Source organism: Alosa alosa, chromosome 18 (genome assembly GCF_017589495.1).
Source record: "Alosa alosa isolate M-15738 ecotype Scorff River chromosome 18, AALO_Geno_1.1, whole genome shotgun sequence".
Lineage (NCBI taxonomy): Eukaryota > Metazoa > Chordata > Actinopteri > Clupeiformes > Clupeidae > Alosa > Alosa alosa.
The window spans coordinates 19,514,788-19,530,316 of NC_063206.1; the positions used below are offsets into that span (position 1 = coordinate 19,514,788).

Genomic DNA, 15,529 nt, shown 5'->3' on the forward strand with positions numbered 1-15,529 from the left:
TCGGCTAGTCACGTTTCAGCGCTAATGGAATCACGTCAGCTACGGGGGCACGAGGGAGGGAAGTTGTGGCGGGAAATCAGGAGTGCAGCCAGCTCTTAAGTAGGGTCCACTCCACTCCAGTGAGTGTGTGACTGGATGTCTGAACGGATGGCTACCTCCTGCCACTGAGGCAATGCCAACGCCATCTGTAATCCAGGGAGAAACCGTGGGAAACGAGTAGCACTCGCAGTCAGATCGACCTACTGTTTAGGGACCACAGATCTGCTCACAAGGATTGAGTGGTATGGTACATTGAGTTTAGACGAGAGGGGGAAGATATAGAAAGAAGGGGGGGTGAGGAAGAGAGGGAGTAAGACAGCCATCCCTTGTTTCTCTCTCAATTCATATTTCACAAATGTTTCATGTAAAACTAAAACATGGGGGTTACACCCTGAACAAGGCAGACAAATCCCTTTTGACTTGGGTGCCATGTCACACTTAAAAATACATACGAGTTCATGTTATATATTATGGCCGATTGGCCTTCTCATTAGCACATACAATAAATGACTCCTTCAGAATTATCTGAGAAAAACTTGCTGGCTTTCTCAGCTCTTGGGTTTCAGGCCAGTAAGCTGAACTGTTTGACCCCATCTACAAGATAATCCCCTCATTAAAACTACTGAACTGGTAAGGAATTAGAAAAAGGGAGAAAAAGGATTTAAGAGTGAATCCAACAGCAGCACCAATAATATCACTGGCGCGAAATCCACCCCACCCTGCTCACACACCATCTATCCACCCTACCCTGCTCACACACCATCTATCCACCCTACCCTGCTCACACACCATCTATCCACCCCACCCTGTTCACACACCATCTATCTAATCCCAGAGGCAAAGGGGACAAGACTCACTAAAGCCTCCGCAAAACTCTGTCCAGCATTGCAGACGTGCACGGTGCATACAATGCTGACAGCAGACTGGATTTTACCAATATAATGGTGACAGAAATACACAGCACAATGACTGTCACTGGACCACTCAAAATGCAAATAGCCAAGTCACACAGTCGCACACACAATGACACCACACTGGCACGCAAGCGCACACACCAACACACGGACACGACCCCCCCCCCACACACACACACACACACAAACAAACAAACACACACATGCTAACTAACACACACAAGGAACTCAGACACACCATTAGCACACTGATGCTGTGGCGCGCGCGCACACACACACACACACACACACACACACACACACACACACACACACACACACACACACTCCATCAGTTCACTGTGCTGCTTGATATACAGAGAGCACAGTAACGGCTCCTACACACAGCTGCGTGCGTTGCAGTGCTTGGAGACACATCCCATTCACTTTACATGGGCTTACGTCATCCGTTGCCGAACTGCATTGTGCGTTGCGTCGCGTTTCTCCCGTTACTCGCGTAGAGAAGTTCAGCTGTTGCTGCACCGACAGACGGCACCGGCCAATCAAGCCAAACGACGGACGGCACCAACCAATCAAATTACGGTTATACTTCGAGTCATTTGCATAACTACCGTCGGGAACACCCACTGGCATGCGTTGACAGAACGCAACTATGTGTAGAAGCCGTTACACAGCAAAACCCAAACAGACCCTAAATTAACAAATACTGCGCAGCACAATGACATGCAGAGCCTGCTTCATAATGACCCTGCTGCTTTTGCCATCTGTGAGGCACAGCGTGGGACTCCATCAGAAACACCAGCACAGCACTGTTTTTGAGGAGCAGCCCAAGGGGCACCATGGATGCCATCCTAGGCGCAAATTGCCAGAGGGCATGAGGCGGAGCGTGTGCCCAAGGTGACAGTGCCAGGGGGGAGAGGTATGTGCTATGTCCCCTGGCCATGCTGTTGCTTGGCAGCTGTCTGGCCATCTCAGGGAAGAGTTAACTCTCTGAGCCAAAACTGATGGCTTTATGGGTTTACTTCAATGGTAAAATTCAAGCTGTGCTAGAGCTGTGGTGCTAATGGAGGGATATGTAGATCAAGAACAGGAAGCCAAAACGAAATGAGATATAAAAATGATCCCACTGATCACCCACTGATGTTGAAATTTAAATCAGTTTTGTTGAATTTTAAAACACATTTTAGATCATATCTTGTATATATTCATATTATATTCAATATTCAATTCCACAAATTGTGTGGGATTGTTTGAATGACCTATACTCAAGGTTATTCTGCTACTGGAAAACAATAAAAAGTGATAGGCATAGCCACAAACATTATTAGTGATGAGCTCAATATGTTCAGTCCCTTGTGACTGACAGGAGAAGGCACCAAAGGTCACCTCGAATGCCCCTGTAGCTAGTACTAGGGAAATGGAGCACTAAGCCACACTAACACACAGAGACACACACACATACACACACACACACTCACACAGGGCAAGGCTAGAGGGGTATTTCACAAAGGCATGATTTAAAAAATCCAAGATAAGATATAAAACGAGGCTTGACCTAGCATTGTCTAGTCATCCTACTGTAGCTCAACACGTTTCATTAACGCCAACCCAGGATGAGTAGGAGTAACTAGGTCAAGCCAGGTGTAAATAATTCAGAATACGTGTGAATTCTTATTTTTCCTCAAATGAACCCACAGCTGGAATAAAAAAGCCGCAGTAAATTGATGATAACAATGAAGTGAAGTTTTTCTTTTTTGAACAGGGAAACACGGCTGTTTCTGTAAAACAGCGAAAGTAGGCGTGGTGGACCAACTGAATGCACATTACGTATGCACCCATGTGTGAGTGCTTCCACATCTAGGCATACACGCCACTGTAAAGAAACATACTGTATAGTATGATGATATATTACTTCATATTGTCTTTAGAACCGAATTAATTGAAAACACCTAAATTGCTCTCAATTTCCAATCAACTACTACAGTAGGCTATTTATCAATCGTCTATCAACAAATGAAGCAAACAACGAAATATGTTAATAATTATACAGCACAATTAAAATGATAACCCTATGGTTAGCAAGCAAATAGATTCAGCAAATAGTACAGAAATTGAACAAAGCTCTTAAAAATCACATGGAGGTCTGATCTGAATGGCAGCTGGCTGATCCAATAAGACAACATAATTGCCTAAACAGTTTGTCAGCTGGGTTTTTGAGAGTGTGTTGTCACAACTTGAGTGCACCTGTCTGGGCAAGGGCCACCACAGACTGTTATCTGGTAATAAGAAACACTGAAAACAGAGGCTAAAACCTTTCTGCAATTTACCAACATGATGTTCTCAAAGATTCCAGAAGACGTTCTTAGCCACAGTAAAAGACCACCCCTTCACTCCTATGTGCAGTGCAACACGCAAAAATATCTGACAGAACAAGAATACCCATGTCTTTAAATGTCACTACGCAAAGGATTTAGTTGCCAATCACAGAAAGCCAGACACTAAATTGTTTCCCTATGGCATCTATTTACAAAATGGCCATCAGAATGCAAATCCAGCTAGCGTAATCATTAAAAATAATAAATTATTTCAGGAGCTTTATTCAGGAACTTATGACATGCTGTAATATAGAAAGAGGTACCATTGTAATTGCTTATTCTCTGTTCTTCTGGGATTAGTTCAGATGTGTGCGATGAGAAGGTGGTAGGTGTCTCAACATCCTCCACCATCTATGGGGTACTACACATTGCCCTCAGTTAGGGACTGTTGCACCAATCACAACAGCAATTGCAACAGTGGTGTAAAAGAAATGTGACAGACTAGGAGGTGCGAAGAGCATGACTGCTTTCTCAGCGCAGTAAACAGTCTCTTGTAGGGGTCACTGGGGGGAGACTGACCTTGCAGATGCGGGCCACGCGGGCGACTCGGCCCTGACCGCCAAAGGCCGTCTGCTCCTGGCTCTTCTCCGTAAAGAAGAAGTAGATCTTGTCGTCATCGCCCACTGAGCTGTTGAGGCTCTCGCGCACCAACGCCGAGCCCACAAAGTCTGCCTCTACAGGAGCAACAAGCATACACACAAGGATGAGCACTCTGATGTTCATCTGAGATGGTTAGAATAAATTAGATTAGATTCAACTTTATTGTCATTGTGCAGAGTACAAGTACAGAGACAACGAAATGCAGTTTGTGTCTAACCAGAAGTGCAAAAAAGCAGAAAAGTGATATAAAAAGTAGTTGGTGCATAGACAGGACAAAAGTTATAGTGCAATTTAGAAAGTAGTATACAGTTGTTTAAAGAAGGTGGTTTAGAGTAGTATAAATTAAATATAAGTATGTGCAGTGTATTAGCAGTAACTTTATAAGAGCAGAATAAATATGGCTATGTAATATGAACAATGTATGAACAAAATGTACAGATATGTGCAATGTAGTGGCAGTAGCCGCAGTACCATTATAGTAGTAGTAAGAAGAATATAGATATATATATGCAGTGTAGTAACTGAAACTGAATAAATATGGATATTTAGTAGATGGTGCAGTATACGAATCATTTCACATAATGTAGTAAATTTAAGCAGACATTACAATTGCATTACAAGTATATTATGTTACAGGTCCATTGTTTGAGTAATGCCGCTGGGTAATGTTCCTGACTATTATTATATTGGGCGTCTATTTGTTTTTTTCTGGAGTACATTAATCATCAATAGGCAAATAGGCAAATTATCATCCCATCAGAATACATGGAACCGGTTATGTGGTTGCCCAGCAACATTGCTCAAAAAGTTGCCCCATGTATCATCCCCTTACAACAATTACAATAGGCCATGTGCAAATCAAGCCTAAGGCAGATTATGATGGCTAACGTCCAGGAATAGCTAGCGTGACACACTGGAGTGACAGAAATTCTAAACAGGCTCAAAACATTTATTTTTAAGTTTGAGGGCTGACTCCATGGATGACCTGTGACTGGTCGGATCATAATGCAGACTGTTGTGTGAAATGTTATTTCCTGTAAATACAGTGTTTGTGATTATGAGATGTGTGGACTGTGGACATGTAAGTGTGTGATCAGGGCTGACCCAGGAGCCATCTTGTAGGGGCCTCCTCTGTCTTGATGGTGGGGGTGGGAGAGTTCCGCTTGATGTCAGGGGAGCTCCTGAACTCATACTGAGTGGCCGTGTACATTTGCTCATCTATGGAGATGTCGAAAGACACACACACACACACACACACACACACACACACACACACACACACAAGATGATTGCATACAGTGTGCGTATGTAATTTCAGTCCTCTGTTTGTTTCCTTTTTAAATTAAATTATGACATTAAATTCAAAGACAAGATAATAAGATAATGAATTTTATTAGATAATGAATTTCACATAATGCATTTAGACATTCACACACACACGCACAACATGCTGCCTACTGAGGAACATAAAACTACTTTACCTATGAGGAGTCCGGTGTAGCCTTTCGCAGGGTCATACGGACACTTCTCACGTCCCTCCTCGAACCCAGAAGAAATCTGAAACTTGTCTGCATCCTGCGGAACAACATAAGACAGTCTAAACATGTTGTGATACCTTAATGACAGCAATCTCACAGTGCTTCAGGATGAGAGTCAAGAATACTATATCAACTAACATGACTCCATTGAAAACTTCAGCTGAGGTTTATAATAAACTACCGCTATGGAACACACTCTTGAACAACTATCTGACTTCACTTCTGCACCACTGTAAGCTAAATGCTTAGGCAGCGGTCTCTATGCTACTCCTGTGGTATTTTGAGGATCAAGCCCATCAGATAAAATCTAAAAAGAATCAAATCAAAAAAATTAAACTGCTCTCTACTTATGGTACGATACTTTGTAGAACCTGTCAGAGCATGTCTGACTCTACAGTAACTTCTTCAGCTTTTCTATATTGGGTTATGAAGGACACCTTTGGGAGTTAAAGAAAATACACACAGAGTTCCTTTTGTTGGGTGATTTGGAAGAAAAGACTTTGTTTCACAAAGCAAACCAAGAAGAGTTACTTTCTCAGGGCTGTAGGCGCTGGTGAGGATGACTTACAATGTATGCACAGAGGGGCTTGAAGGCATGTGTTCCACACGTGTATAGGTGTGTGCTATTGAAGCGCTGCAGGAACCGGATGTGATTGAAGCACTCAGTCTGTAGAACAACAGCAACAACAAGATTGATTAACAAACAGAGGTATTTATGTGTGCTGACATGGAAGGTGTGTGTGTGTGTGTGTGTGTGTGTGTGTGTGTGTGTGTGTGTGTGTGTGTGTGTGTGTGTGTGTGTGTGTGTCTATGTCAGTGTGTGTGTGTGTCTGTCTATGTCAGTGTGTGTGTGTGTGTGTGTGTGTGTGTGTGTCTATGTCAGTGTGTGTGTGTCTGTGTGTGTGTCTGTGTGTGTGTCTGTGTGTGTGTATATGTCAGTGTGTGTGTGTGTGTCCTCCTTGCACATACTTTGTTGTCTCTGCCCTTATTGAGGCACTGTTTCTTCTGGTCCACTGGGGCCTCCCACTCGATCTGAAGGGAGAGGTCAGGGAGGTCAGTAAGGTCAGTGAGGTGGTTGAAATGAAAGAAGAAACTCCTGAGTTTTACTGCTCTAAGTCATCTTACAATCATCTTATGACCGTTGTGTCATAATGTTAGACTCCTAGTAAAACAGAGTTTCAGGGTCATGGAAAAAAGCTGTTTTGACAATAAACTACCTATCTACAGTCATAAAAGCTAAAACCAATAAAATGTACAATATCTTTATACTCATGCACAATTAGTTTGGTAAATATAGGTGTACTACAACTGCTCAATAAGCTCCATTATCTGTATTCACTTGAAAAGTATTCCACACAGTGTGCACATAATCACACTATCATTATCTTATGTTTTGAATTTAACTGAACACAAAACATATCAAACAAATATCTATTTGCTCTGTAATAAAACACCAGTGCTTGACAAGTGGTGTAATAATGATTGTTATGGCTTGTGTGTGTGCTGTGTGTGTGTGTGTGTGTATGTATGTGTGTGTGTCTGTGTGTGTGAGAGTATATGGAGGCTGAGGCTTACTGTGCGTGGTGGGCTGGCTGAGATGTTGTTGGCCTGTAGGGCGTAAACAGCACCCCTGGCTCCGACGTACAGCACTCCTCCTCCTCCTCCTGCTGCTCCTCCAGCCTCGCCCTCTTCACCTCCCTGAGCCTCCCCCGCCTTCTCCACTCTCTCTCCCTTCTCCTCCAGCAGCAGGGTGCTGTAGTTCACCACAGAGCCTTGGAACCGCTCACACCCGAGAAGCCCTGGAACACGAACACACACACACACATAAATTACTACTCAACATTTTTCAAAATTTGCAGAATACAAGCTGACACTACATTTGCCACAATGAACTTTTTCTTGGCTTTCTCTTGGCTTTAGCTGTAAGAAAGCATAGTCAGACATAACACACACAACAACAATACTAAAACCACACAGATATGCAAAATTGCACACATGGAGAAAGAAGAGCAAGAAAGACAGAGAGAGATATATAGACACACACACCACATACCACATTTTCTACCCCCCCCACACACACACACACCAAATTCTCACACACACCACACACACACACACAGACACACCACAGCAGCAGTAAAATAATATAATGAATATGAATGAGAGTTTGTAGAGGACAGCTTCTCTTCTGAGCTCAGGTTTGGCAGAGATTTGAAGGCCTCTAAATCAGTGGGTGGGGTGACAACAAGTCATCTAATGAGATCACAACACGAGAGAAGAGGCAGAGACAGAGATGAGAAAGAGGAAAAGAAGAGAGAAATATGACCAAGGCATAGGATGGGTAGGGAGAGAAAGGGAGGGGGGGGGGTTAAAGCAGGGGAGGAGGACATAAGGGAGATTGAAGAACTCTCTGCTCTACAACCCAGCACAGCATTGTTAGTGTCCAAGTATAACTTCACTCTTTACTGATTTCTCTGTTTTTGTCCTCTCATAACGACTTTCCATCATTCTGTGTATTTCTCCTTAGTCCTTTCAAAGCTGGTGGGAGAAAAAATGGGCAGATCTATACCTTACTGAGAGGACACTAATCCCATACATACACGCATCCTCTCCAACACACACACACACACACACACACACTCTCACACACAGTGCTGTGGTGCATACACAGCAATAGCTGGTGGTTACTGAATCAGCAAATACCTCCCTCCTTCTGACCTTTACATGATTTCATACGCACATGTGCATGTGCACACACACACACACACACTCGGAGAGAGAGAGAGAGAGAGAGACAGAGAGAGCACAGTGTGTTGTTCAAGTGAACTGGTAATTAGTGAGCCCAGTGGCAGAGAGCATTAACACTGTTCGTCCTGCCCCAGGACATCCTCCCTCCTGCAGGGCAGCACTGGTGCTGAGCGAGGACTAAGAGGTTTATGAGGTCCTTTTTAAAGGTCCTCACAAGCAGGGATGTAGTGGTAAAATAAGAGGTGGGCAAACTATGAATTCTGTGATCTCAGTGAGGTGGGCTGCGCCATGCGGTATCAGATTTTTAAATAGGCATTCAGAACATGTTTGATGATGCTGGAGGTTATTGTCCAATGTTTATAACAATACCTGTGGTATTAAATGATTCTAGAGTGTTGTACATATTGTGAATGTGGATAATACAGTGTGATTTTTTAACATTAAAAGTTGCAATTGGTGAATAAACTCTTTTGAGAGGTGGATAAACTCCATTTCTGAAATGTCAGAGGTGGATAAATTGCGTTTACTTGCGTTTAGCCTCCAATACACCCCTGCTCACAAGCCAATGAGGGGTTCGGATGGTCTGTGAAAGTGTTTGCGAGTAAAGGGGTCAAAGGGAACATTAGACAAAATATGTGCATAGTGTATTCATCACATAGACATGAATGTTAGGAGAGCACCTCTATGACAGAGTATAGGGTGGGTCTTATGGTTTTTATCAGTCTGTGTAAATGTGTTCTATTGGGGTTAGTAGGTTTACATGCAAGATGAGGTCGGAATGCTAATAAACTGTGTCAGTCACCACTAACGAAAGAGAGGGGCCACACTAAAGTCCACTGTTGTGTTGTATCTGTCCATTTTAAAGCTTGGGTCCCAACGAAATCAGCTGACCAAAGGGCAGTAACTGATCGGTTACATATGGTAATCTTAGGGGCTTAGGGGACAGATGCAGCTAAAGCACACAGGAAGAGAACAGAGAGAGCAAGGGGGAGAGACTACCCCCCCCCCCCCCCACCCCACCCCCGGCCCCCCCCACTCCTTCACCCTCCACCTAAAATCAAGAGACAAGGGCCAAGCGCTCAGTGGCCAGAGTGAGTCATTCCTGCCCCTCCCGAACTGGATGTGCTGCTCCACTCCATAAATCTTTATTTTACTCCGGAAACTGAGCAAACACAAACGCACAGGGAGGATGTCCCAAACAAGGATAAGACCTTGCCATGAGCAAAAGCAAATATTGGTTGGATGGTAGACAACTAAACAAAAAGTAATTTAATAAAAAAAATCCTATGGATATGTTTTAAAATATGTTTTAAATGGATGACATAAGTATACATATATAAGTGACATAAGTAAAAACAACCACAAACAGTGAGAACACACACACAGACACACACACACACTATCCTCTAAGACATCTCACACATACTCATCAACACAAAATAAGGGTTGTTGTCATTCTTGTATGCCAAACTGTGAAACATAAATGTGCAGAGTGCCATGGAGACAAACATGCACACTCCCACAAGCCCACATGTACCTCAGAGGTTATGTAAGAGGGAGAGAGACACACTATTCCCTGGCTGACTGCAGTGAAGAAGGTTACACAAACAGAGAGGTACTTACGTGGCCTCCCTCCCTCTCTCTCTCTCCCTCCCTCTCCCTCTATTTCTCTCTCTCCCTCTCTATTTCTCTTTTTCTCTCTTTCTCTCTCTCTCTCTATTTCACTCTCTCCATTTCTATTTCTCTCTCTCTCAGCAGAACAGGCAGTTGAGGGCCAGTAGAGACCCTTCAGAGATCAAACAACCTGCAGACGCTGCTGCAAGACAAGTTGAACCACATGTAGCCCAACAATGCGCGGTAACAGACGGTGCGAGCCATAGCTATGCAATGCTTACGTCACCTCTTAGTGTAATGGTTACAGGTGCTGCACACACATGGGAGGGGTGTCCCGAACAGCCAGACAGATGGCGAGATAAGTCAGGTCATTTACAAGTGGAAGCATACACCCACACACAGATTCCTCAGATACACACACACACACACACACACAGATTCCTCAGATATATACATACACACACACACACACACACACACACACACACACACACACAAAAAACACACACACACACGTGTCAGTGTTAAATCTCCATGCATGGGAGTTCCACCAAATATTTTTCAGGAAAGGTATTTTAGCTTTTCAGGACATGTTAATTGAGGCTGAGAACCGTTCTCTGTAGGGATTTCTAACCACACAAACACAGGCACGGAAATATTAGATCTGGGTGAGATTTTCCTCAAAACATCCACATTACATTGAACTAGAGAGATTGCAGTACAGGAGCTTCTCAGAGAATGCAAGAGGTATCTGAAGAGAGCGATTCATGATAACAAGTGAGATAATGGAAGAGCTTACATCAGCACACAAGCTCAGCTGTGAATGGACCTTTACACCAAAGCAATTAGACGCATGGTACTGTGGGTTATAGTATGACAATATAGGATGTTTAAGGCACTGCATGAAGCAAAGTGAAACCATAACATTCCACATGTTCCACAATTTTAGTAAACAGATTTTCTGTATTTTTGAAAGATGAACCCAGCACTTCCCCAATCTCTAAATATGAAAGGTTTGCAAATACAGCTTCTATAAAATAAATTTTCTCATTAAAACAAACTACAGGACAATTCAGTTATGATGGAGGCCATCATGCTATTGGGCACTTTCAATGTTCTTGTATCCTTCCCCAGATCTGTGTCTTCGCACAGCCCTGTCTCTCAGGTCTACGGACTATCGCCCTCGTGGCTTGGTTTTCACTCTGACATATACCATCAACTGTGAGACCTTATATAGACAGACGTGTGCCCCTCCTAATAATGAATTCATTTAGGCACTCCAATCAAGTTGTAGAAGCATCTCAAAGACTACTGATAGAAGTAAGATGCACCAGAGCTCAATTGCAAGCATCATAACAAAGGGTCCTTAGAAAACGAAAAGGAAAACTTATGTAAATAGAATATTCCAGTCTTTTATTTTTTACATTTAAGAGTTTTACATTTGAGTTGAATCCATTTTAAGATGAGTCTGAAAAATGTGGAAAAGGGTCTGAAAACTTTCCGGTTGCACTGTATATTGCCAGTGATCTGAGACTTCTCTCACTCACTGATTTCTACAGTGGTCATGGTGGAGTGATTTGCTTACACTGACTGTACATGGATAGTGTATCAATGGGCTTGAATGAACTGTTTAAATACATTATGCTTATGTTATGTTGTTTAAAATTACATCTATATGTTTACAACCGAGCTGTGCTCACGGACATGCCATGTCCAGTATGCCTGCAGCAGGCCTCTCTGCCAGTGGAAACCAACTGCGGCCCCACACACACACACACACACACACATTAGATGTCATTAAAATGGTAAAAATGTGCATAATGCAGCTTTAAAGTCACTTCATACAATAGCAAACACCAAAAAAAAAGTAACATCAATCCGCAATACACTTCAGACGACCATCACCATCTTTTCATCTTTGACTTCAGATAGCTGTAACTTTATGCCTAAAGCCACTGCAGTGTGAGTCATCACAAAACCATCCTGACAGTGACACCAAGACTATGACCAAGACTGAGCTAAAAAACCAAGCTGACACTCAAGCTGAGAGGCTCAGGCTCTCTGAAGTGAAGTGATGCTGTGAGTTTGGCTGCACTTTGATCTCTGCTCCATCAGGCTGTGATGGCGTATGGAACCATGGGATAATAATGACTCCTCCATTGGAGAGAGGGGAGGATAGAGAGAGAGAGAGAGAGGACAAAAAGAAAGAGAGAGAAAGTAGAAGCAAGATATATATATATATATATATATATATATATATATATATCCCTCCCCATCTCTCTCGCTCTGTATATATATATATATGTATGTGTGTGTGTGTGTGTGTGTGTGTGTGAGAGAGAGAGAGAGAGAGAAGAGGTGGATTAAACAAAAGAAAGAAAGGGGGAATAACTCAAGAAGACAGGGAAAACAAAACAACAGAGCAGAAGAGAGGTGAGTTATAATGGTGGGGGTTGGGGCCCAAGCAGGGACTCCTATTCCCACTCCTCATTTCATCCTTCAAAAATGCAGCGGTCTCTCTCCCTGTACCGCCTCTCGCACACAGGCTGTGTTCGCTCAGTGGAGCAGCGGGCATTGTGTGTGCACGGTCCCTTTGTGAGGGCGGACAATGGCCTTGGCCCTCTGAGCAGTAATCCTCTTCACCTGATCCACAGGTGTGAACAGCGCAAAGAAATGCTGTCACCTTAGACTGGACACACAGTGCACACACACACAGACCTCCACGCACACGCACGCACACACACACACAGACACACACACACACACACACACATACTAGACCAGGTGTAAAATCTTGGCAGTCACGCTTTCAATTTCATGCCAGAAGACAAGGAAGCTGCTTTCAAGGCTGCTGTCACAGACATCCGTCAGCTGTTCCTAATGCAGACCCACATGCATGCACACATCTACATATTAACACACAGACAGACTCATATACACACAATGCACGCACTCACACTCATACTCACACACACACACACACACACACTCAATATACACTCAACATGCTGAAAGTGGGCAACTGAGTCAAACCAATTGTCTGACACACATTTGGAGAATGTGTAATAAAAATAGCTAGAGTGTCCAGTGAGTTGTGTCTGCATGTGTGCGAGCTATGTTAGTCTCGTGACTGCCTCAGGAGTGCAAATACACACACAGCTTGCTGAACTGAGAAGCTGAAAACTGCTAATGAAACAATCATTAAAACATCTCAGCAAGTCTATTACCAAGAAGTGTGTGTGTGTGTGTGTGTGTGTGTGTGTGTAAAAGCATGTTCTGCAAGGTTCTATTTACTGAACAAATACAGACCTAAAACAGGGCAGAGTGCAGTGTTCAATCACACACTGCTTCAACACACTTTATTTACAGTTTCCTCAGAAAAAGACCAACATATTTTTGCAGGACAGTTCATCACCTCTCTTTTGTGTGTGCGTGCGTGCGTGTGTGTGTGTGTGTGTGTGGATATATATATAAATACGTGTGTGTGTGTGTGTGTGTGTGTGTGTGGATATATATAAATATGTGTGTGTGTGTGTGTGTGCGTAGTGGGGGGAAGGGCACTGTCCAACCCCTATCCAAACAGTACAATCTCAACTTGTACCTAACACAAGCACACATTCACTCACACATCCACACGAGTACACTTACATACACCTTAATTTTAAAAAAAAATAATAATAATAATAATGATAATAAATTCTAGTGCTGTCAGTTAAACGCGTTATTAACGGCGTTAACGTAAACCTATTTTAACGGCGACAATTTTTTTTTATTGCGAGATTAACGTTCTTTTGGTGTTACAAACTTTGTAGTTTTTTCACATGCTGTTGCAACAACTAGTAACGTTAGAACAACTACAACACCACACTGGATCTAGCTAGACCGTGCTGCATGTACACGCCCACTTTTAGGGGAAAGGAAGCTGTTTGGATAATTGCAACCTATGCTGCATCAAAGTGGGGAGCGAAAAGGGCTTATACTTACTAAATATTGAAACAAACGTGAATAAAAGGCACAAAATAAGGTTGGTGTAAGAGTTATCTGTGTGTTTATGGGATTAATGTGACCATTATGTTCCTATTTTCTGCTCTTTCCAGTTTATAGCCTAGCCTACTAACAGGAGTGTCACGAATGTAGGCACAGTCAAACTGCCCTGTGGCTGACTATAAGTTCGGCAAGCTTAACTTTACATGTCATAACATCAACTAAACATAAGTCACACATTCATTCTATCACTTGTAATATGAACGTAGCCTTTTTCCTACAACTAGGTGAGATAATTGGCTATGCCTGTTATACTGAAGTTCCACAGTTAGCTAGCTAGCAAGCTAACCGTTTTACATGGGATATGGTAAGTGTAGCTACGTGCTGAATGGGTTGTAATGACAGTTTCGACATGAGTAAGTTGCATACACATAATTCTTCATAACTGCCCTGTTAGTAAAATGATTGAATGGCCTGTAAATTAATAACTAGATGTAACATCAAGGTGTGATTAGCCTAGCTGTCTTTGGAATCAATGATATATAATAATGTTAACTTGTTTTCCGCTAAAATGGGGCGTGATGCAGATTAAATGTAGCCTATCTTTATTATGCGCCTTTAGTAGACTACGTAAAGGCATGCTGCACACACTTGTTTGGGCTTACAAGCCGGCCAAAGAGTAGATTCGTATAATAAACACCAACACAGTTCTGAACTCCCGGTCAGCTGAATGGTGTTTTAAATTGCTGTGGACACCGATGCCGACATGAGTGTGATGCACTCTGCTTTCGACATTAATTTACTGTACATTAGATTCCATTCTTTTCAATACAACTCTGCCCACCAGCATCACACTTTGCCGCCGTGTAAATCACGATTCATTTATATTTGGTCAACGCCGCTCCATAAAATCCATTGTTCATCCAGTGTTTGCGTGTTAAAAACTTTGGCGCTGATGTGTGTGGCAAGTGACAGTGCACCATAGACTGTAAGCCTATAAAATGGCAGTGCACTCATGTCGAAAAGTTCCTTATTTTCAACTTAAAGGAACCATATGTAAGATTGTGGCCAAAACTGGTACTGCAATCACTTTCAAAATACTGAAGAGCGGTGTATCCCCTCCCCCTCCCCCTCCCTCCTGACTCGAGGTTGCCAACCCTGATGGCGAAACACTACTGACTTCGTGATTAGTAGATAGGTGGAGGGTGGCGCATCAGACCAAAACACAACATGACATGACAAAACACAACATCAACATCAGTTGAGGGCTGCAACTTCACTTTTTAAATGACAATATCCTGGCCGGACTACTGTTGTCAGTATTTGAAATGAACATGATTTCTTAATGTCTAGTGACATATCAGGGCCATTTTATGATTAATTGAAATATTTTTCTTACATACGGTTCCTTTAACTCAAAGATAATGAATATAGTATTTTATGTTTGTTATGCCCTTTATTAGCTATAATTCTGAAGAATATATTGTGTTGCCTCAGGTCTGCTGCACATCTTTTGAAATTTGATTTGAAATAATCAAATAGACCTAGCCTACGTCTTAAAGTTAAGTTAACGAAGTAACTTGCTTTGCTTTCATTTGAATCCCAATCAGAATTTTAATCATGCGATAAAATATGTGATTAATCGTGATTAACTATAGGAATTCAGCGATTAATCGTGATTAAAAATTTGAATCGTTTGACAGCACTAATAAATTCT

At 42.6% G+C, this 15,529-nt stretch overlaps 1 protein-coding gene across 2 annotated transcripts in view; it reads right to left on the reverse strand.

Annotated features, from left to right (window-relative positions):
- Positions 1-15,529, reverse strand: part of sema4ga (sema domain, immunoglobulin domain (Ig), transmembrane domain (TM) and short cytoplasmic domain, (semaphorin) 4Ga) — a 36,063-nt gene that overhangs the window by 11,781 nt on the left and 8,753 nt on the right. For both annotated transcript variants that reach the window (XM_048269533.1, XM_048269534.1), the window contains exons 3-8: positions 7,042-7,265; positions 6,436-6,498; positions 6,035-6,133; positions 5,410-5,503; positions 5,033-5,146; positions 3,848-4,002 (exon numbers count right to left, since the gene is read on the reverse strand). In XM_048269533.1, the coding sequence (XP_048125490.1) occupies positions 3,848-4,002; positions 5,033-5,146; positions 5,410-5,503; positions 6,035-6,133; positions 6,436-6,498; positions 7,042-7,265 (749 nt within the window). The remainder of the gene's footprint in view (positions 1-3,847; positions 4,003-5,032; positions 5,147-5,409; positions 5,504-6,034; positions 6,134-6,435; positions 6,499-7,041; positions 7,266-15,529) is intronic.